General features: G+C 41.4%; 1 protein-coding gene across 1 annotated transcript in view; it reads left to right on the forward strand.

Moving 5' to 3' along the window:
* The window catches only part of TGFBI (transforming growth factor beta induced), a 234,077-nt gene that overhangs the window by 80,614 nt on the left and 130,939 nt on the right, over positions 1-22,524 (forward strand). Inside the window, exon 3 of the mRNA XM_085618009.1 lies at positions 16,934-16,998. Within this exon, the coding sequence (XP_085474135.1) occupies positions 16,934-16,998 (65 nt within the window). The remainder of the gene's footprint in view (positions 1-16,933; positions 16,999-22,524) is intronic.

The raw sequence follows: 22,524 nt of genomic DNA on the forward strand, positions 1-22,524 counted from the left end.
AAATATTAAAAATCAACTAGATGAGGCTAAACGGGAATATCGTACATACTTATTTGAGCAAGGAGAGCCGTTTTTTTGTAGTCAATATCAGAAAATCTACGAAGAGAGCAACTTTACGGGCAGATTTCTGGCCTGGCAGGCTAAAGAACAAGCTGCTTCCAATTTAATTTCTGGCCTAATCTGTCCCGTCACTGATCAATATGTTACTGATTCAGAGGGGATAGGTAAGATAATGTATTCTCATTATCACGAAATATATAGTCATCAGCATGAAATTGATCACTCAAAATTAAATGCATTTTTGAGACAAGAGGAGATTCTTTCCCTCTCCGTATCTGAACAATCAAACATGGTTAGGGAATTCTCTCTTCAAGAAGTACAACTGGTAGTGAAAGAACTCCCTTCAGGGAAAGCTCCCGGCCCAGACGGATTACCTGCCGAATTCTTTAAAGTTTTTTTTCCCGCCTTCTCGGATCTTTTTTTACAACTCGTTAACTCGATGCTCACCGGAGCGTCTACTCCAGATTCGTTTCATGAGGGCACGGTGGTCAGCTTTCTGAAGAAAGGGAAGGACGCTAAGGATCCTAATTCATATCGCCCCATTACTCTTCTAAATTCTGACTATAAGATCGTTACTAAACTACTTGCTATCCGGTTCAATTATATTGCTTCCGATCTGATCCATGAAGATCAAAATGGGTTTATCGCTGGCAGACAATTGATGACTAATACTCATTTTCTAGCAGAAGTTTTGGATTATTTTCAGACACTGACGATTCCAGCCCTAATCATGTTATTCGATGCGGAAAAAGCTTTTGATTTGGTGGTTTGGGAAACTCTTTTTATTATTTTGCAATATTTTCACATCCCATTAATTATTATTAATTTTATTCGTAATCTTTACACGGGTGCTAAAGCTAATATTATTATTAATTCATCAACAGTGGGATCAGTATCAGTCAACCGGGGTACACGCCAGGGTTGCCCCTTATCACCAATTCTTTTTGCTTTTTTTATTGAACCCCTTGCAATCGTAATTCGACAATGTGCTGAGATTTCGCCTCCGATTCCATTAATGTCAAAAATAAAACTTTACGCTGACGACATTATGCTCCTTATTAAACCCGATTTGCAGTCTCAAGTTCGTGTATTCCAGCTTTTTGAGGAATTCGAGACTTTCGGGGGATATCATATAAACAAAAAAAAGACTGAAATAATGATCTGTGGCAACTACAAACCTGAATTATATCCGGATCTAAGGAGCTGTATTAATAATAAACCCAAAAGATATTTAGGGATTTTTTTCTCAACCACAGTTAAAGATCTTTTTAGTCTTAATTTTGACCCCCTCCTTCAGAAAGTTGGCTCCATGCTTACTCGTTGGAATAAATTACCACTATCAATCCTGGGCCGGGTCGCTTTGATTAAAATGTCTATTTTACCGCTGTTTAACTTTTTGTTTTCAACGATTCCTTGCTTCCTCTCGGGTAGTTTTTTTTCTAAAGTCGAATCTTTATTTTTGCGTTTTCTGTGGGCACACAAAACGCCTCGTATCGCGCTGAATACTCTTTATGAGGATTTGGACAATGGTGGTCTGGCACTACCCAATGTTAGAGATTACTATAATGCTTACTTTGCTCAGTATTTGACTCGCTTTAAATTTCCAATGTCAAACCCCAATGTATTTATTAGTTTTTTTGTCGATTTAATTTTGTCAGAAAGTCAAATCTTTCCCCCCCTCCAAATTACTAAATCCCCTAAATTGGTTAGGTACAAAATATTTGCTTGGTTTTTTAGGAAACGCACGGCTATGTTAAAAAGATATTCTCTATCTCTCTTTCATTCTTCGTCCCCATTGTTTAATTTACTTTTATCTGATGGACAGCCGTTTGACTCTGAGTTAATAGGTCAATGGAAAAGTGCTGGATTTAGTAAAGTGGGCGATTTTTTACAAAATACGAGATGGATTACTCCAATGGAGATGCGATTAGCTATCCCAAGAAATTTTTTGTTAGTTGGCTCCTATACTTACATTTATCAACTTTTGCAGCGACACGCCCCCACAGCATTAACTCAGACTTCCTCTTTAAACAATGATCTTTTCTTTAATAATAACCTGGTAAGAAAACCTGGAGAGTGGAAACGCTGTCTTGCTCAATCAAGACAAAGGGATCTGTGGGTCAAAGCTGTAAAAAAATGGAGGGAACAAGAAAACCACATTCTGACACTGTCTACATGGAGAACTATTAATAAACTGAATTTTTCTACATTAAGGGGCGCCAACTGGCGTAGAATGATATTTTTTGGAAAGTGGCTTTTGTATCGCACCCCGGCGGGAATAGCCAAATTGTATAGTAGCTATCCATCAAATTGCTTTCGATGCTCAAATTTCTCCCCTGCAAACTGGACTCATGTAATCGCTGATTGTTGTTTGGTTAAAATATTCTGGGATTACATTTTTGCTTTTTTAAGCTCTAATTGCCATACTCATATATCTTTAAATGTAAATCTGATGCTTTATGGCTTTGATTCGCATCTTAATTTATCTGTATCATTTGTTAAACTAGTCTTCATTTGCATGGCCGTTGCTAGATCTTTGTTACTTCAAAATTGGCGTACAAATCAAATTCCATCCTTTTACGAATGGCTTTTCAAAATGCGTAGAGTAAAGAGGAGTGAACGAAGTTACGCTCTGAGGATTGGGGGGGGAGGAAATTCGAAAAAATTTGGGGGACTTTTTTTGATTAACTTTTTTAAATACTTTGTTCGATTGATCAGTATGGGTAACTGTAATATTCATTATTTGTACTTGTTTAGTGATGACAGCAGGATATGTTTTTTGAGAAGATTTTCATGCTTTATCTTAGTCCTCATTGTATGTATATTATAATTCATATTCTGTATATGTATGCCATCATTCAACTTCAATAAAAAAAAAAAAAAAAAAAAAACATTTTAGTTTTTTTGTGGGGGCATTTTCATTAGTGGGGCGATGCTCCTCTGCCTTAACGGAGGAGCTGCCTTTGTAACTTCGATCACTGCAAGAAATTGAACCCACTACTCAGTGTGCCTAGTCTGCAAGAACTTTCTTCTGTCTGAGTACTTTACTCGGCGTTCTCCAGCAAGGGGCCAAATTTGAATTAGGGTGAGGCAAATACTACGCTCTCTTCTAACACTGTCAAAACGCGTTGAAAATAATTCCTCCAATAGTTTATTATGGGAGAGGGAGTAGAGGTTTCTATGTCTCGTCTGACAGCTGGTATTGGCTGTTGCTGGTAAGGGTTTTGTTTATGGTAAAGTGGTTGGAGCCCGCCTATTGTTTTGTTGGCTTCTTTGGCACTCTTCTTTGTTGCTTCCTAATTTGCCAGCACAGGCCAGGTGTCACTTTCTTTTAGTTATGTGGAGCATGGACCAAGCACAGATTGATTCATTCTAATTAGTGTCCTTTGGCTGGTCGTGTTGTTGATACCAGTAAAATATCCCACCTCTCATTGTCCATGTTTCTTCCCTCTCCAACTCCACATTCCTGATGCCCCTCCCACCCTCTCATTGTCTGTGTCCCCCCATACACCATAAGAAAAAGAAAAGCCCTAAGTCGCTGCCAGCGCGGGATGCACCTTAGCATTTATTTTTTACTCTACCACCCTCCCTCCTATTGTTCGTTTACTCCCAGCATTATAATTTGTAATTTATTTCCCGCTGCATACTCATGGGCACCATGTTATAGATGCACTTATTTCTCTATAAAGCACCCTGACACTCCTTTCAGCCTTGTTAGTTGCATGCCCAATTATCTAGATAAGTAAGTAAATACAGCAACTAAATGCGTTTATTTTGTAGACTAGAGCTACTGTCCATACTGGAAGATGATTTGGCTGCTTTTCCATCTTTGTGACCTCTGCTCAATTTCAGTGAATGCATCATTATGTTTCTTGATAGGCGCTGTGTCCCAAAAATACCACATGAGAACAATTTATGCAAAGCAGTTGCTGCTGCTTTTGCTTTCTGTGTTTTTTGCCCTTTTGATCAATGAGTGCTCTGTTCTTGAGACACTTCTAGATGGCGCAGCACCATTTTCTTTTGTTTTTTGCGTCAGTCATGCTCTGAGGCGGATATCACTTTACAAATGAGGAGCGACTTGGGATGGGGGAATCAGAGCAGAAACTGAAGCGAGGGGTTGATTGGTGCCGGTACTCTCAGCATAAGGAGGGGGTGCTGCTGATCGTGACTGGTGCATTGAGTGTGATGCAAGCACAGCTGCTTTTGTGTTTGGAACAGAGAGCTACTCCACGTTTCAGCACAACATGAGGAGACAGACACTATACACTCAGATGCACCTAAAAGCTGAAGGGTACACTACAAATTCTCAACTAATATCTAGGATATCATCATTTACCAGGTTCCTCACCACCTGCCACAAGCCCTCAGAACCCACCACAAGCCCCTAGCACCCACCGCTTGTCCGGAGCACCCACCACATGCCCTCTGCACTTACAAGCTCACTCAAGCATCCAGCTCCAACTGCAAGCCCTCAGCACCCACCACAAGCACCCAACATCCACCACAAGACCACATATGCACCGGCACCCACCACAAGCTCCCTGCACCCTCTTCTGCTCTACCCCCCTTCAGAGAATGCGTCCTGAGATACAATTGGCAGATTTCCCTCTCATATGACAGGCTCTGTCTCAGCCATGGTAGACTCTCAAATGCACTTCGTCGGCCTATGATTGGCATACTTCTGTTTCTTTTTTCCAAGGCGATCCAGGCTTTATGACCCTTTAGAGGCACAAGTGTGTCTCAGTACTAACAATCATTGGAAAACCCAATAGGCTACATCTATGTGATAGCTTTTGGCTTTACCAATGTCTTTTAGCCATGTTGTCGAGCACAGCTTTACAAAGTCGGTCCTAGAGGGTCGGATCCATGCCAGATTATTAGAAATCCCCATTTAGATAAATGTAGTTGTCTTAAAATCTGATATGGTTCTGGTCCTCCAGGAATGATTCTGGAGACCCCTGTTGTAGAGCAGTATGGCTGCTGTGCTCCATGGCTAAAAGTAATTTTGAAAAGTGCTATAAAAGTTATAAAAAAAAGGTGCGAATGCACTGGAAGGTAAAAATAAAAAACGCTTATGTAACATTTAAAAAATAATCCTCAAATCTAAAGATGTCAAGTTTTAACCGTAATCTATATTTGTTGGGTACAGTGAATATATACATGCAGATAGCACAAACCGGATTTATTGAAATTCCATAGCAAGATACACTAAGCGGGGGGTCCTTTGGAGTTTGGCTGAGCGAGAGCATTGCTCTAAGCACCCTGGCACTTTATTTAGAGTCAGGATAAGCCCTGGATTTCAGAACTCAGAATTTCAGGATTTCAGTCCTTTGTGCCAAGGATACTTTGCCAAGTGGGCACATCAGACATTGGCCTCATTGAGCAAAACTTCACTGCCTTCCATGAAGCCGCTGAAGTGGTGGCTTCACTGAAAGACAGGAGATCTTTGTCTGTTGGGGATTTCTAAGTGTGGCAGTCCTCCACCATGGGCCATAGACTCCGCTGACCTGTAGGGCCAGCAGATCACCCCCCATAATCTAAATCAGACCCTGAGTGGGAATTTCCATCTCTTCACTTCCTACTGATATGGAAAACTCCCTGATCCGCACCATGTCAAATTCCACAGCATTGATGATAATAACCCAGAGCGTTTTGTGAGCGTTGTGGAAGAACCAGAATACCGCCTTGTACACACGCACAGATGATGTATGTCCGAGGGACTCTCCTCCCTCGGTCTCCATATTGGAGACTCCATTCAGCCGATTGCAGATGAGGAGTGCATTACAAGCAATATAGCTCGATCCTTTTTACTGGTGGGACTGAGGACAGCATCGCGCATCAAGCAACCTCCAGGTGTTGGCACTAGCTTCATTACTGGCAGTAGTGGTCAAAGAAGTTATGGTCCAGGACTCATAATACTCCATAAAAATCCGGAAGAATCTCGTCTTGGGGTCGTTTGCCTGTTACATTTTTGAATTTCTTTGCATCTAGCAATAGCTGATCACACCGAAGCCACGGTAATTACTCCTAACTTTTTGTTACAAGTGTAAGTGTTACATCATTGCAAGACCTGTGATATATTTAGACTGTTTTCTTCACACTTAAAGACAGATATGTCATTCATCATGTACCTGCAGTTTAATTATAACTTAGAACCCGCATCTTGTCTTCCCCCAACACATGTACCTTCCCGCTGCATTCATTACAGGAAGACAACTCTGCGAAACATTTCAGCAAGGAACGTCTTATATGCTTTGAAACATCTGACAGCATTTCAGTATAATTTGGATTTTTTTTCTATTTTATCGTAAAAAAATCCAAACATGGTAATAATATTATGCCATGAATGACACCGTGTACATGCTTTACATTTTCCTTTCGCTTAATAGGCATTTTTCCATGCAGCAGACACTGCGGCATCTCTGTCTTCCTCTGAGCTAGCAAACCTCGATTCTGGGGAAATCATCGAACGTCCAACCAGAAGTGACATGTTTATGACCAGAAGCAATCCTTCGTACTGCTGGAGTAAGATGCCATCAGCGTTCGTTCGCCATCAACAAATGCTTCATTTGTTTGAAACTTTGAAGTTATGCATTATTTATACCAGTTTCAAATGCCTACTTATATACAGATTGGCAAATGCATTCCGTTGCCTATAATAGAAGAAATGTTTTAAATATCTAAATATACAAGCCCATTTTTTGAAAAATAATTCATACTGAATTGCCGTTGTTTTCCTCGGCACCATGCAATTTAATATTTAGGATTCTGGGGCTTTGTACCCTCTACCTTGTAAACAGGTTGACAAAGTTACCATATTTTCAGGCTCCGAATGAGAAACAGCGTGAAGATCCTAAAAACACCGGGATCTTTCCTGCATCTGTTTTTTGTAAATTGCGAACCTGTTTCAGCTTGCAAATACCTCCTGCCTTTAACAGTTACATTTGTGACCGGATTACAAGGGGTGTTTTTTGGGAGCAAGTCTGGCTAGTGGCGACACAGTGCCCCAACTGAAATTGTCCTGCCCATCCACCCCTTGTGTACCAGATGACAGCTGCAGACAGCAAAAACAGACACTGGCCTCTCAACCTGGCAACAGTGATGGCGTTCCCATTTACTTTTCAAATTTTAGTCAACTAACACTATTTGATTTCATCAGGAATTGGCATTTCTGTTTTTTTTCATGCCACATATGACTCATGCATTGTTCACACTGTGAAACGACCCGCCTCTTTATAATTAAGCTTGTGGCTAAGTGTTTATAAAGGGCCACGATTGTGAGCTGTGGAATCAGGCGACAGTAGAGAGAATTTCTCACATTGCCAGTAAGTGGTTCATAAGATGGTTCTGAATACATGCTCATCCGGTCCTTGGCCTCCCTGCAGAGTGCACAGAGCAATGGTTATATGGGCCAATTGTAAATTCTATTCTATGCCAGAGTGTGTGAGGAAAGTACACAACTGTTGAAATATTCAAAGGGCAGAAGATAAAGAAAAGACAGTGCTTACAGATTAGTGCATTTATGTATGAGGGTAAAGTGAGGGAAAGGAGATGCAAAGAGGGATGTGTAGGAGAGTGCAAAGAGAGTGTGGCAGAGGTAAGAGATGAGGTATGAGATATGAAGATGGGGGATTCTGGAAGATACCAGAAGATAAAGGGCATACAATTCTAACTGAGATAGTGCATATTAAAATAGGCCTAGATTTACTACCGTTTGCATTACAAAAGTGACATAAACCCTGCGGAAAGATTTGGAGTGAGATTTACTATTGAATGCAAATCAATATTTGAATTTGAATGTTCCTGTAAGTTAACACAAAGATGTGGTATGTGCATGTGCTTCTTTGAGTCATGGAGACATTCCATGGATGGTACGGGGCATTCCCATACAACCTCCCATGGGTTTTGACACAAATCTTTATCTACTAACATTCAATGTGCACCAAAGTCTTATGCCTCTTTGAGGTAGGCAAAATGAGGTGAATAGTTTACAATTCTTCTTATTTTTCCAACTTTGCATGTGTGCTGCATTTTACAGCAAACATATAAAGGGGGTCCCCTTCATTACAAAACCTATCCATTTGAGAAAACACCCACCCATAGACTATGGTACAAGAATATGCCCCTTGGCACACAGCTGTCAAAAGTGCGCCAGAGCTGGGGGAGGGAAAAATGTGCCATAACTTAAAGATATAGCACATTTTTTTAACACTACCGTTGACCCAAGGCAGCACAGCAGATTTAGTTACTGTGCTGCCTTGTGATCTATATTAGTAAATATGGGCCAATGTGTTTTGAGGAGAACTGGAGTGGTTTAGGCACTGTGAAGACCTCTACCCATTCCAAAGATCTTAGTAATGTTTAGTTCCTAGTCTGCTTAAAATATTGAAATGTTTTTGTATGTGTTTGTAAATAATGTTATAGTTAGGTGAGAATTTCACTGACAACATTACATTTTAAACAAAATCACTGAAATGCACCTGTTATAGTTAAGTAACTATAACTCATGCTCTAAGGTAACTATAACTTGTGCAGCCAACATGCACTGTTTTCTCATCAACAACTTAATTGCAAGTGTTACAGTGATATTATCATTGATGTCATACAAGATGTCATGAGTGATGTAATATGTAGGGTATTTAGGAGTGCAGAGCTAGGGTGAGAGTTATAGTTACCTTAGGACACGAGATATAGTTACTTGAGGTGACTATAACTGGTTAATTTCAGTTGTTTTGTGCAGTTAAAACATAACATTGTCACTGAAATCACCGGCGGAAGATTTAAAAATGCTCCCACCATGTTGCAGCTCACATATGTTTCCCTACCTGAGCAGATACGGGCAACTTCTATGCCACGGGCTGAGCTCATTAGGATACAGTCTGTGAGCCTGCCGTGAGGAATGTGTTCCCCTTAAACTTAAGAGGCTTAGGAAGAGGTGCTCACTCCCTCTTAACTCCAGTTTGACCCCATGAGATGGGGTCCCCGGTGACTTTTAAGGCTTAGGGATTGGTGCCATGCAGCTTCCCTCCTCTTTTTTATGGAATTCTGCCCCAGGGGATGGGGTCCTCACCTTACAAGGCTCGGGGAGGGGTTGCCACATGCCCCCTCCCCTAAATAAATATTTTGCGCTGGGCCCTGGCGCAGCCTGGGTTTTTTTTATGAGTAGCAGAGGAGCACAAAGTTTTGAAAACATTTTGCCGTGAACTCATAAATCCTCTGCAAAAAACTCTTTTTGCCCCAGGTGGGGTCCTTCTGGAACGCCACCACCAAGCCTAAGAGGTCATGGTATCCATACCCTGCCCATTATACTTTTTGTTACCTTCTTTGTAGGACTCAGGACTGTTTCATTAGTCCTAAGATGGCTGCCGCCACTTTCTGGCGGCCAATCAGATATCTCAATTAGATCTGTTGGCTCTGTGGATCCTCCCTTGCCAACCCCATCCCGTGCAGGTAAGAGCGGTGGGGCTAGGTGGGGGAGATTTCAATGGGTGATGATGAGGGAAAATTAAATAAATTATTTATTTTCCCCAAAATCCTCCCCACCGCCCGCCTCTCTTACCTGCACTGGCCGAGGCTGTCACCGGCATGATATATACAAAGGGCCTCATTTACAAGAAAGTGCAGCAGCGCTGCTCTGCAAGCCCGTTGGCCGCGCCACGTGCGGCACTTTCAAAGCCCAGGTATGCGTCATATCTACAAGGATATGATGGATCCCTTTGCTCTCCCCTGCACTGGTCCACAATTAGCTGTCATGCGCCGACGCAGGCACCCTTGCACCATGGTGCAAGGATGCCTGTGTCATGGGGATGATTGTTTATGTGCAGGTAGGTGTCCCTTACTGCACATAAACAATTTGAAATTGTGTTTTTCAACTTCTATGTGTTCTGCATTAGCACACAAAGAACTTATACATTGTCATTTTTCTTTTAATGATTGTTTATGTGGAGGAAGGGGACACCTTCCTGCACATAAACAATCATAAGAGGTGATTTTGTCGCTCTATGTGTGCTGCAGAATGCAGCACGCATAGAAAAAGGAAAAATACGAGGAGAAATCAATACATTTCTCCTTGTTTTGCCTCCCTACGCATCCTCTGGCGAGGCGTAATAATAAGACACTTTTCCAGGTTTACGATTTTTCGTAAATCTGGAAATGTGTCCGGTTCCATGGGTGTTGCGTGGGAACACCCACAGCAACACCCATGGAACGCCCCTTTCACGCAAAGTGCTACATGTAAAGGGGCCATATTTACAAGGACAGGTAAAGTCACGCAGGGTGGCTTTTAGTGTCCTTGTAAGTAAGGTGCAGGTGTTTTTAGACTGCTCTCAAACACTGCTTACTATACATGGATCTTTCTGTTCTCAGTCTGACTCCTCACTTTTCCATTCAGCTTGCGAGATTCCTGATGAAAAGACCTGGCTTTGAATAGGGCTGTGCAAAGGCAAATAAATCATGCATCGATTACCAACCCTGCTGCTGGGAGAACAATAAAGGTGTTGTTGGGTGTCGTTGCTTCAATTGAGTACAGGCACAGACATACCAGTGCAAATCAAGTCAGGGCCTCTACTTTTCTCTGTTCACAAGGATAAACTGTTAGCTTGCTTGTAGTGGGGTGGAAGCATGACCATGTAATTGTGGTCATCTGTGTGCAAGGAAAAGATGAAAGCGTATGCTAAGATTTTTGGGGGTTAAAACGTATTGTAATCAAGTTTTGGAAGAACACCTGCATAGGTGTTGCTTACGCAGATACCTCACATCCCGCTTGCTTAACTCTGTCCTTAATGTTCAGTTGGATTCATTGTCTGAGACAAGAACCTAAAGGTTAATCCATTTTTGTGTCATTAGCTCTAGTGATGTAAATAGGAATGGCCAAGATTTTCCCACCCAACTGGAGACATGGGCGACAATCAAATCCTTACAACTCCCATTTCTATTTTACAGCCATCTCAGTCTCCTTTGCTTCCATCCAAGGCAAATAGGGTCAAATAATGCACCTGGGGAGTTTCAAGTTCAGGTAGAGCATAAGGATGATGACTCAAAACCCTGATAGACAGGCAAATGTTTTAAGGCTACATAACTCTGCACAAAAAATGAATTCAAGTGTGTGACACTGGTATACGTGATTACTCGTGGTTTCCCTACACATATGCAAAGAATACTGACTGAGCGCATGAATAAGATACAGCAGTGCCTTTGGGATTAGCAAGGTAATTCTTGACTTCCTTCTTATATTGCAGAGCATAAGAGGTCAGCGGTCTTGGAGGTAGACTACCACACATGGTCTCCAAGCCAGGGGAAGCACGGGCATATATCTATTGCTGAAAATAGCTGTCCACTCATCGGAAAGATGTATAGAGGACAGACACAGAGACTTGGTTTTGGTTTCTCTGCACAGATACAAAATGGGTTTTTGAGACCAGCATTTTGAGATCAGCTAGAATCACTGTGAAGCCTACTAGAAGATAGTTAGTCATTGTTAAAAGATGGTGTAGATCTCACAGCTTTGCTAATATAAAACCTGCACAGACAATGAAGCATAGAAGATACAGTAAATCATCCAGTTTAATAATATCTTTTGCCTCCAAGAGGGGGCAAACTAAAGAAAACCTCGGAGTGAAGTGCTGCATCCTGACCAGAAGTCTTATGAGGAAAGGTACAGCAGAATCTATCCAGTTCACGATGAAACTATAAAGTCGAAGTCTGGGAAATCATTCACACTCTCTTTGAGGGATCAGGTGCTCAATTCTCACAAATAGCATATTGGAAAGAAAGAAAAAGTTCTATAGGGAGCAAGATAACCTGAATCCCCAATTCTCCACATCAGATGTCAGGCATGTTCAACAGAGGGAGCAAGCATTGTTCCTTTTGCACTATTGTATGACCATTATATGATTGTTGTTATAATAAGATGGTTGAATTCCAATAAAACTTTTTTCCTGGTACATTCCATGTCATAAACAAAAGGAAAAAAGAGAAGCAATAGAGGGACAAGAAGACACTGGGGTGCCCTCCACTGAAAAGTAACTAAACAAGAACCACCCCCCTGTGTCACACACCCCACATAGAAAGTTCATGTTAGCTCAATGATATGTGGTCCCTGTGGTGAAACTAGTTGTTAGACCTTTCAGCCTTAGGGTGTCTTCCCCCAATCGTTTTGCCTTCCTCAGTTAAAACCCTGCAAAGCCTATTCAGCTTTCCGTCTTTGTGAAGTCAGTAGGTTGAGCACCATTAATGTAAATATTATTAATACTTTTTATATAAAACATCCAGAAATGGCTAAAGTGAGATATAAGGCAATATAAAATTCTTGTTTTTACAAATAAACAAAACGAAAAAGTAAACTCTTGCTAGATGGTCAAGATAGCTAATATAAAATATCAGCTAAACAGTCATTCTCAATCATTACCGTGAACTTCTGATAGCAGTAGTAGAATGATTTTCGACCATTTGCCATCACTTGAAGTTTCAACAAAATGACTTGGTTATCACTATCATTTATCAAATTTCAAGTCAAGATGATGGGAGCATTGCCGTCTTCATGTTTATCCATTATCTACTGGTGTTATCTGTTTTTCCCTGACAAGCAGACGTGTAGCGTGTTCACAACGAACTCTGCTATTAACAATCCTGGTAAAGTTTATCAATAATTTGGTCCTGATCCTGGACATGATGATAAGGTTGCTCTGTACCATATTGTGTACATGTTACCCTCACTCTCCCATGCCCAGGAACATGTCCTATCATAAAGTGGTCTGCTGGCAACATTTCAATATGCGACCTCACAATAAGGTGAATAGTAGAACTGTCACAACGTCATTACTTCCTCGTCTGTCAAGGAGACAGAAAATGGTCTTTAATTGTCCTTCTTTCCTCCTCTGACCCTACCTCAGAGAAGGGTTCCAGGCTTTCATTCTCCGTAAAAGGCAAATGTATCATCCTTACATCCTGAGTCCTACCAAGGTCCTCCTGTCGTGGGGACCTGTTTGAGCTCAAGAAGAAGGCGATGCAGGAGTTGTGACAAGGACGAAGTAGACTTTGAGTGATGGCGATTGCCAATAATTTATCACAACCTTCTTATTTTTAACCATAAGGGAAGAGCAGTTGCGTCATCTTTTTGGTATCTGTTTACGACGCGTTTATGTGATTTTTGTTTTTCATGGATCATCTCTTGCATTATACATTTTAAAAGTAATACATGTTCAATAACTTGCATATTTCCTCATTTATGACAATATTAATGGGAAACAAGATCCTCTCCCATCTATGTGCACAGGATGAAAGATCAACGGGCGGCCTGGCGATGAGCTATTGCTTCTTTATAGTTAGTCCTCCCGTCTCAACATGTGGAACACTCTAGTGATGAACATCACATGAACATCACACTCACCTTGGTGCTGTGACAGTCATGGTACCTGTCAATCCGTGGTTCTAAAACTGTCGCTCAGTTGTAGTTTACAATAAAAATCTTTCCTGATGGGGTGATATTTTTGTAAAAGAAGTTCAGGATAAGATTTTTCTGTCAGATGATATTTTTGCTAATGATATTCTGACATAAAACCAGTGTCATTTCTCATGATCACATCTGACTCAGCAATGACACTAAACATAGGCAGTGCATAGGCACAGAAGCAGAACTGATCTCTGCCAAGTCAGCAAATATTCAGCCGTAATTTATCATTATCAAGCATTTGTATCAGTCACCAAGACCATTACACAGACCGATCGGGTTGTTGGAGAATGAAAACCTATGTGTTAGTCTCTTCTTGGGTGGCTTGCCCTCCTCCTGTGAAATGGAAAAATGATACGCCACATTCGGTTTGTATCATTCAGATCTCAAATGTCTTACAAAGGTAGTTTTATTGTATCAAGCAATATATTTTTGTAAGAAAACTAAATTAGTACATGACTGTGTGTGGGCTTTAAATGATTAAGAAATACATATGCATCAGTATGGTATGGGTATCATGTGTTAGAACAGAAGTCTTATTTTAAAATATCTATTTGACTATTTCATACTTTTCGAAGTTCCTTTTAAATGTACTGTAAACTACTGCTAATTGAATATTTTTTCTGCAAGAAATAAATCTGTATATCTTTCAAATGCTCTCTTTTGTCTTTCAGATTATATTTTTTTGCTCGGCATTTATAATTAAATCAGTTAATATAATTTTAACCTGTACTTATACTCCAGTATTTGACATGTGCGCTTTCAACATAACTTAGTTAGAAGTTAAGACTTTGACATACATATGAACTCAACCCCTTGCCTTAGGAATAGTTACTGTTTTCTAAATGTACAGTAATACAAAAATAGAATGTGTTGTTTTGCATTCTGGACAAAGAGCATGGTATGATAAAAGATATTAGTATATATATATATATATATATATATATATATATATATATATATATATATATATATATATATAATGTTCCACAATGCGCCAAAGCATTAGATGCACTCCTTCCCAAAGAAAGTCCAAACACGATCACAGGGCTTGAAAGTGGTTTATTCGGCAAAAACCAAGCCACACATACCCAACGCGTTTCGGCGTGACCGCCTTGATCAAGGCGTTCACGCCGAAACGCGTTGGGTATGTGTGGCTTGGTTTTTGCCGAATAAACCACTTTCAAGCCCTGTGATCGTGTTTGGACTTTCTTTGGGAAGGAGTGCATCTAATGCTTTGGCGCATTGTGGAACATTATTGAATACAGGGAGCCTTGGACCCTGAGATGGCACCGCGGTACAAGTGTCCCGGTAATTTCTGAGGATGTGGTTTGTCATATATATATATATATATATATATATATATATATGTTATCTACTGGCGGTCGCCAGTAGATAGTTATAGTTACAACCTAGTTTCCATAGGAAATCTCAAAATTCTATTTTGAATAACTTTGGCGCCGGTTGACGAATCCTCGCGAAATTTTCAAAACTAATGGGGCGCTCCGTTCAGCTCCTACCCTGAAAGTCTCGGGGTGATTCGTCAAGCGGGGGCCGAGAAAAAGGGGGGGTCCCAAAACGCGTTTTCCCCATGCATTTTTCCATAGGACCTTTAGTCGCAGCTACAGCCCGAACGGCTGAACAGAATTACGTGAAATTTGGCAGAGAGGTAGCCATAAGGTCAAGAAAGTGCCTTTTGCAGGTCTGGTGTAAATCTGTTCAGTATTTCCTGAGAAAATAGCATTTAAAAGCATATCAATATCTATACGCGCGCACCGTGCGCGCACTTTGCGCGCACCCTGCCGTGCGTGAGCGCAATTCTGATTGGTTGTTAGATGTCGGTAAATATTCGAATCGGTCGAAACCAGGAGGTGTCGGCCGCCATTTTGTCTCTCGCAGTCTGAGGGGGTGAAAAAAAAAGGTGGAGAACGTGAAAAGGGGGCAGAGTGGACAGTTCCTGACCCCCTAGCCTTGGTCAGTGGGTCACAGAAGGACCCCCAAGGGCGAAAAAACCAATTTTTATTTTTTTTAAAAATCTCGAGGTGCGCACACGGTGCGCGCACGGCGAACCGTGGGTGCTCGGTGCGTGAAGCGCTTCGAGCGCCCACTGCGTGCGCACGGTGCGTGAAGCGCACGGTGCGCGCACCGTGAAAAACCTGAAAAATAAATAAATTAATAAATACATAACTTAGCATTTAAAAAAACGTACAAATTCACTGAAAAAACCATAGGTTTCACACACGTTATAGTTACGAATTAGCATTTAAAAAACCTTGCAAATTCACTTAAAAAACCATAGGTTTCACACATGTTATAGTTAGCTGGACATTTCACTCGTAAAAAACCAATGAAATTCCCCCGTTATAGTTAGTGCAGGCAACTATAACTCACGCGACCGCAATCCTCTGCTGATGACGTCAGATATTACATCACTGATGACATATGTGTCTTTATGAAAAATAAATATTTGTAATATATGTATAGCTAAAGATTAATGGAAGAAGACATGGGTAAATAAGTGTCTAAATACAGTGATGTAATATCTGACGTCATCAGCAGAGGATTGCGGTCGCGTGAGTTATAGTTGCCTGCACTAACTATAACGGGGGAATTTCATTGGTTTTTTACGAGTGAAATGTCCAGCTAACTATAACATGTGTGAAACCTATGGTTTTTAAGTGAATTTGCAAGGTTTTTTAAATGCTAATTCGTAACTATAACGTGTGTGAAACCTATGGTTTTTTCAGTGAATATATATATATATATATATCGTAAGAGAATGCATAAGTGATGATTTAGAAACTCAATTTGTGACGTCCCTCTTAGAAGTTGTGAACCCACCCTGCTCATTCAGTGATGTTAGTTTTTCATGAAGATGGGAGTGATATCTAAGGAGAGCCTTGGTATCACCAATAGGGCTTCCGAAAAGAGGACAGTGTGGTGCCCGTGGGTGAGACAAGTCCTTCTGTTTTCTATTCAAGATTCCAGCTCTTTCTAATCCCCCTCAATCCCCCCCTCTGCCACCCGCAGTGTTCATTAGTGGCTGTTGGCATATTAGCAGTGGAAAAGGGCTCAAAAACAACCTGGCAGACTGTAAGATTTAGGAGAAGGGGGTGCAGTGTAGGGCCATGTCTCCCTTTTTCATTGGGCAGGTGGAAGTGTGCAAGGAAGGCTCAGTTACAAGTTTGTGCCATACCTTTTATAAACCATGATCATATATATAATTCTGTTTCTGAAAAAGTAGATTGTGAGATAATATTTCTCTATCATTGGTGCGGAAATGTGTTTACATGTCTTTCAGATGATAAACATATTTAGTAAAATAATATCAATAAATAAAATGTAGCTGAATAATATAACAAATGTGTATCGAGTGTTTCAATGTAGATAATGCATTTACAAAATTTTAATTGTTCTTCTTTACAGAGTTATCAGCTATGAATGTTGCCCTGGATATGAAAAGGTGCCTGGTCAAAAAGGATGCCCAGCTGGTAAATATTTAGATTCTGATTTTTCGTAAGATTGTATGTTTTTGCCACTTTAATGAGTGAGTTGATATGTATTGTGTCTAAAATGTGTCATGAAAATCACAAAATTACCCAAAGGTATCACATAACAATTTTTATACCTTAAAACCAATAGCTTTGGGCCAGCACTTAATGCATTCCCTATGCAAGACCTTTAGTTTCAAGGTGCCACAACACAATTACAAACCAAACAAATCCAGCAAATTCATCCTATTCCCGGTCCTCTTGTAGTTGGTTCGCCTAGAAGGGAATGGGCGTATCCTCTGTCTCTCTTGCCGTTCTTGCTCCTATTGTAAAAATCTGATAAACCAGTTTACTCACGTTTGTGAAGTTGGTATGTTTCCGATTTCTGTGTTTTCACAACATCCCCCATTAGCCCATCCTGATCTAGGTCTGTTGCAAAAGTTAATACAATTGTGAAGGCATGCTGTTGATATCTGTTGCGTTACTGAAAGGGGTTGGCTCCTATTACTGACGACTAGGTAGGGCCTATCAAAATCAGAGCAGCAAATTACCTAGCCATCATTTAAACTGCTGCTTTTTACTTAAACTAAGTCCGGCCATTCAATCATTTGTCTTTTGTGTCAGAATAAGGGATAGACCTCATACTTCCCATAATAAACATACATTTAAATCACATTTTTACAAATTAAAACGTAACAAACAATACATTACATTCAATACATTTGTGTGGAATGGATTACATTCATTAATGAACCAGTCATCATTCCGAATTACCAGCAACCATTATCCCGATTTGTTTATCAGATAGTCATTTTTTAAAGTAAGATTGCTAACCACTGGGAACACTATTTAAGGTTGTCCGGACAGTAATTTATGAGAAGCTCTTCCCTTCTAGAAAGTACAAATCAATTATTGTTTCCCCTGGTGGAAATGATCCCTCGTAGACATCAATCTAGATGGTTTGTTGTTACAATTCCTAGGGAATTATTTGGATCCAGCCGTTTGGATGCAACAAACGAAGCAAGTCAGGAAAGAGTTTGTGGAAAACACCAACAGTATGACAAATAATTCCCTTGGAATTGTAATAATAGACCATCTAGATTGATGTCTACGAGGGATCGTTTCAAAGTAGACAGCAATTTGAGTGATTAGAAACGGAGAACTCAATAATAAGGACAATAACTTGCATGACTAGAGACACAGGTGGCAAAGGGAAACGCAAAGCCATAACAGATTGTACTCAGTATAAGAGAACCCCACGAATTGTACCGGGGCTCGAAATGCGTCGGCAATATTCACCACCAGGGAAAACACTTAATTGATTTGTAGTTTCTCGTAGGGAAGAGCTTCTCATAAATTACTGTCCAGAAAAGCTTAAATAGTGTTCCCAGTGGTTAGCAACCTTATTTAAAAAATGACTATTTGATAAACAAATCAGGATAATGGTTGCTGCTTATTCAGAATGATGACTGGTTCAATAATGAATGTAATCCATTCCACACAAATGTATTGTATGTAATGTATTGTTTGTTACGTTTTATTTTGTAAAAATATGATTTAATTGTATGTTTATTATGGGAAGTATGAGATCTATCCCTTATTCTGACACAAAAGACAAATGATTTAAATGCCAAAAAAAAGGTAAAATGATAAGTAAATAAAAACTACAGACCATTGAAATGATTAAATGGCCTGAGTCTGTTGATATCTGTAGGGCATTGAGATAAGCCTCCTTTAGATGTCTATACTTCAAATTTCTTTTATTAGGCAAAGAACCATGTCACTGAGATTGTTGTTTTTGTTAAGAAATATTTCGTTTTGTCTTCTCCATTGAAGTGCTTTCCAGGCACATGGAACTCGCACATTTTAAGTACTTAATACCCTGATGTTCAATATACAACTTCATCCTCTTCAAATACCATCCTGGACAGGCCTTCTGATTTGCATCAACTTTCATTTGGTTCAGGTGGTTATTTCTGTGAATAGCCACCACAGTTCGAGAGGCCATCTCTGAGGCCCTCAACCCATGAATCTCTCCATCAGAAAGGAACCTACCCTGATCTTTCTTGTTTGCCAGTAATTCTGTCTAATTCTGTCACTGAAGGTGCCTGACAATTTTTGACCAATGACTGGGATAAATTGGCTACACAGGTGCCAGCCTGGGTAAGGCGAGACACTACCTCATCTGCACTGATAATAAATTAGACAACTATGCAGCAGGACCAGCCAAACTTTTCGGCCAATAATGTAACTTCTGGAACTGAGTGCATTTCGATCCCCCTTAGTAAGAAGAGACTGTCTGGCCATGAAGCATGGCATGCAACTATCTCTGGGCCTTTTCCTTCCCATAGAAACATGTCTTTAACTGCTGAATTTACCAGATGCATGAAATTTAAGAAAGATGAGGTTTCTGGAAAAGGTGCACACCCTACTTACTGGGTTGATTACCCGTCTCTATACATCACAAATTATTCCATACATTTCTGGCAGCACTGCACTGTAAATGGGCTTCCTCATATCGTTTGACTCTGCACTGTATACTCCTCCTCGTCTTTATCATCATGCAAAAAGTCCAAAATGATTTTGAGAATGTGGGAGATGAAAAGGATCACTGAGAAGTCACTGAAGGAGGGGAATAGACCACAATCCCTCTCCTCCTCATTTCAAGATATGTCCAAGTCTTCTGGCAGTGCATGTACTAGAGCCTGAAGCAGCACAAGATTATTGTGCTTTTGCAGGATACATGTACCCCTTATGTTTACTCACATCCCTGTAAATACAAAGGAGTATTTTTATTGCTTATGATTATATTCTTTTGAATCCTTCTCCATTTTACATCTTTGAGGAAACATTTTCTGAATGCTGACTCTGAATTGTATAACCTTGCCTCAGATTCCTTAAGTTAGGTGCTATAGAGTGAAAGTGTCAGGCACTGAAGTGTTCTACATAATAAGGTTTTATTTGATGTACTTGCTTGTAGAAGAAACCTCCTTGCAGTGACCGTCCATTTTAAAATAGTATCTGGCATTTCTGTAGGCAGCCACTCAGGGCTTGCATTTTGATTCTCAGCACTATTGCCTACACTTATTATATGTTGTTCATTCTCCTGTCAATTGCAGCAGGGTTTCCTTTCATGTATAGTCTTTGACCCTGCAGATATGTCTATCCGCAAGAGCTGTATGATATCTCACCATGAACACATCTTCCCAGGAAGAAATAGTAGAATGCTAAATCCCACTTTCTGGGTGTACTACTCTTGTGCCTAGCTGCTGCCATCTGAAGAGAGCAGCATATGTCTGGCCTCAGCCCTGTAGACCATTTGAATGAATAAGTTCAACATGGGCTATGGCATAATATTTGTCATATAGGATATCTGTTAGATGTTGGTACAATTGCAAAAAATTCATCAATAATATAATGCAGTAAAGTGTAAAGAAACGTTTGCCTCACATGTACCCTAATTAGGCTTTACCGTCTCATGGAAATGCCCTGCGAACAAATGTATCATATAAAACTATGCCCGCCTCCCCAACATTGCAGAGTGCCTGCCACTCTACCCCTTGAAGTTCAGGGGATCGTAGTTTTGCTGGTTCCACCCCTCTACCCTGTAAGCACACACAATTGGAGCATGGTGCAGCTTTGCTATTATCTGATCATTCTTTGAGCTTCTGCCCTCGTTGATTCCTCCGCCCTGTTATCTCAAATGGTGAACCAAACATCTCAGGCTTTCATGGCTAATCAATCTGCCATTATTGTCTTTTAGGCTGACCGTTGATCACTGCCATCTCTGCCCAACATTCTCTCGTGGCTGCCTGTCCATTCCGCCTCAGGGGCAATTTTGAGCTTTGTTTGTCTCTTCCTTCACAGAGTTCATGTATCTAGGACTGAGAGTCATTTGTTTCTGGCGCCTCCAAGTGTGCTTCGCGCGTCGTCCAGCAGGCACAGTATCTCCAACTTTCCGCCACCCACCCATCCAGCCATTCCCAGGCCTCTTCAGGGTTGGTAAAAAAACATGTTGTGCCTTCCGCTTCTACTCTCAGTTTGGCTGGAAACAGCATGGCATATTGAAATCCCTTTTCCCTGAGGGCCCGCTTGACTTACAAGAAGCTGCGCCTTTGTTTTTGTACTTTCAGTGAAATGTCAGGGAAGAACGTTATGGTGTTGTTTTCGTAAGCCTCAGGTGGTGCACTATGGGCAGTCTAGAAGATGACATCTCAGTCTCTGAAGTTAAAGATCCAAACTAGTATCGTCTGGGGGGGGCTCCGGGTTTCGGCCTTCCCCAGGTACTCTGTGGGCTATTTTTGGAGAAATAATTTAAGAGGCCTCGTGGCTGCAGATGTTTCAGGACTGGATCTTCCACAAAGAGATCTGCTCTGGGTCCCTCTGTGTATTCCGGCACGCCTATGAATCATGATGTGTACATTATTCCATCATGCTCTGCCTTCATAGTCGCCCAACTGAGTTTCCAATAGTTCACTCTTGGCTTGCAGATCGCTGACTTGTTGTTTTAGGAGAGCTGCATCGGTTGACAAGGAGTGTGTTGTATCTTCCACTTCTTTGGCCCTGGTGTCCATTTTGCGCAGATTGCACCATAATAATGGAGTCCAGTCGTTTCTCAAGAGAGGTATGTACATTATTGATAGCTGCCATAATGTCATGCAGGGTGAGATAAGCACGCTCTGCAGATGCCTGCGCTTGTGGTTGAGATGTGTTCATTGAGTTCTCCTGCATCTTCGTGCCCTTTTGTCATGCAAACCTATCCAGTTTAGTCTGATGCGAGGTGCATCCACTTTTACCACCTGTAATGGCCCAATTTCGATGGGGCTGTCTGTGGAATATGGGCGAATCACGAAACCAGCTGGGTACTCCCCGCCGCCTGCTCTGAGGGGGAAGCACCCCTTCTGGCCTGTCGGCTTTCCCCAGGCTCGGATCATTCCCTCCAGTCAAGAGTCTCTTTCTGGGCATTAGCCATGTGTTTTCCCATTAGGTCTCAATTCACCTGGGTTCTGAGGGCTGTAGTAGGCTATGTGGCGTATAGCACTGTGCTTTACCGCTATTTAGGTGTTCAAATAAATTAAGGGTCGGCGCAGCCTGCCGAACTCCAACACGGCCTTACCAGTATCGTTGTTGGGCTGAGGTTCCCAGTCTCTCTCTCCTTCCGTTGTGGTCTGCACAGCCGGGAGTCAGCGGCTACATTGCCCATTTCTCATGCGTCCAGGCTGCACCGCCATCTTAGAGTGTAGTTGTCGTTTAGACCGGGAGTGCAGACATGCATAGGCGGGACTCACTGGGGTCACTCCTCAGTCCCCAGACAGTCGCCCCGCAACAGCAGGCCCCACTCCACTCCAGGGGCCACCCCTACCGCAGCATGGCCCCCGCAACATAGAGCGCGCCCCCGTCTCCTTCACAGCCGCTCTGCTGATGGTCTCCCACCACGTGTGGGAGAGTCGCTTCTGGTGGCTCGCATCATCACAGCACACTCCTCACCACGGTCCTTGATCAGATGCAGCGTCTACCACGCCTCAG

The sequence above is a fragment of the Triturus cristatus genome, chromosome 7 (assembly GCF_964204655.1).
Source record: "Triturus cristatus chromosome 7, aTriCri1.1, whole genome shotgun sequence".
NCBI lineage: Eukaryota > Metazoa > Chordata > Amphibia > Caudata > Salamandridae > Triturus > Triturus cristatus.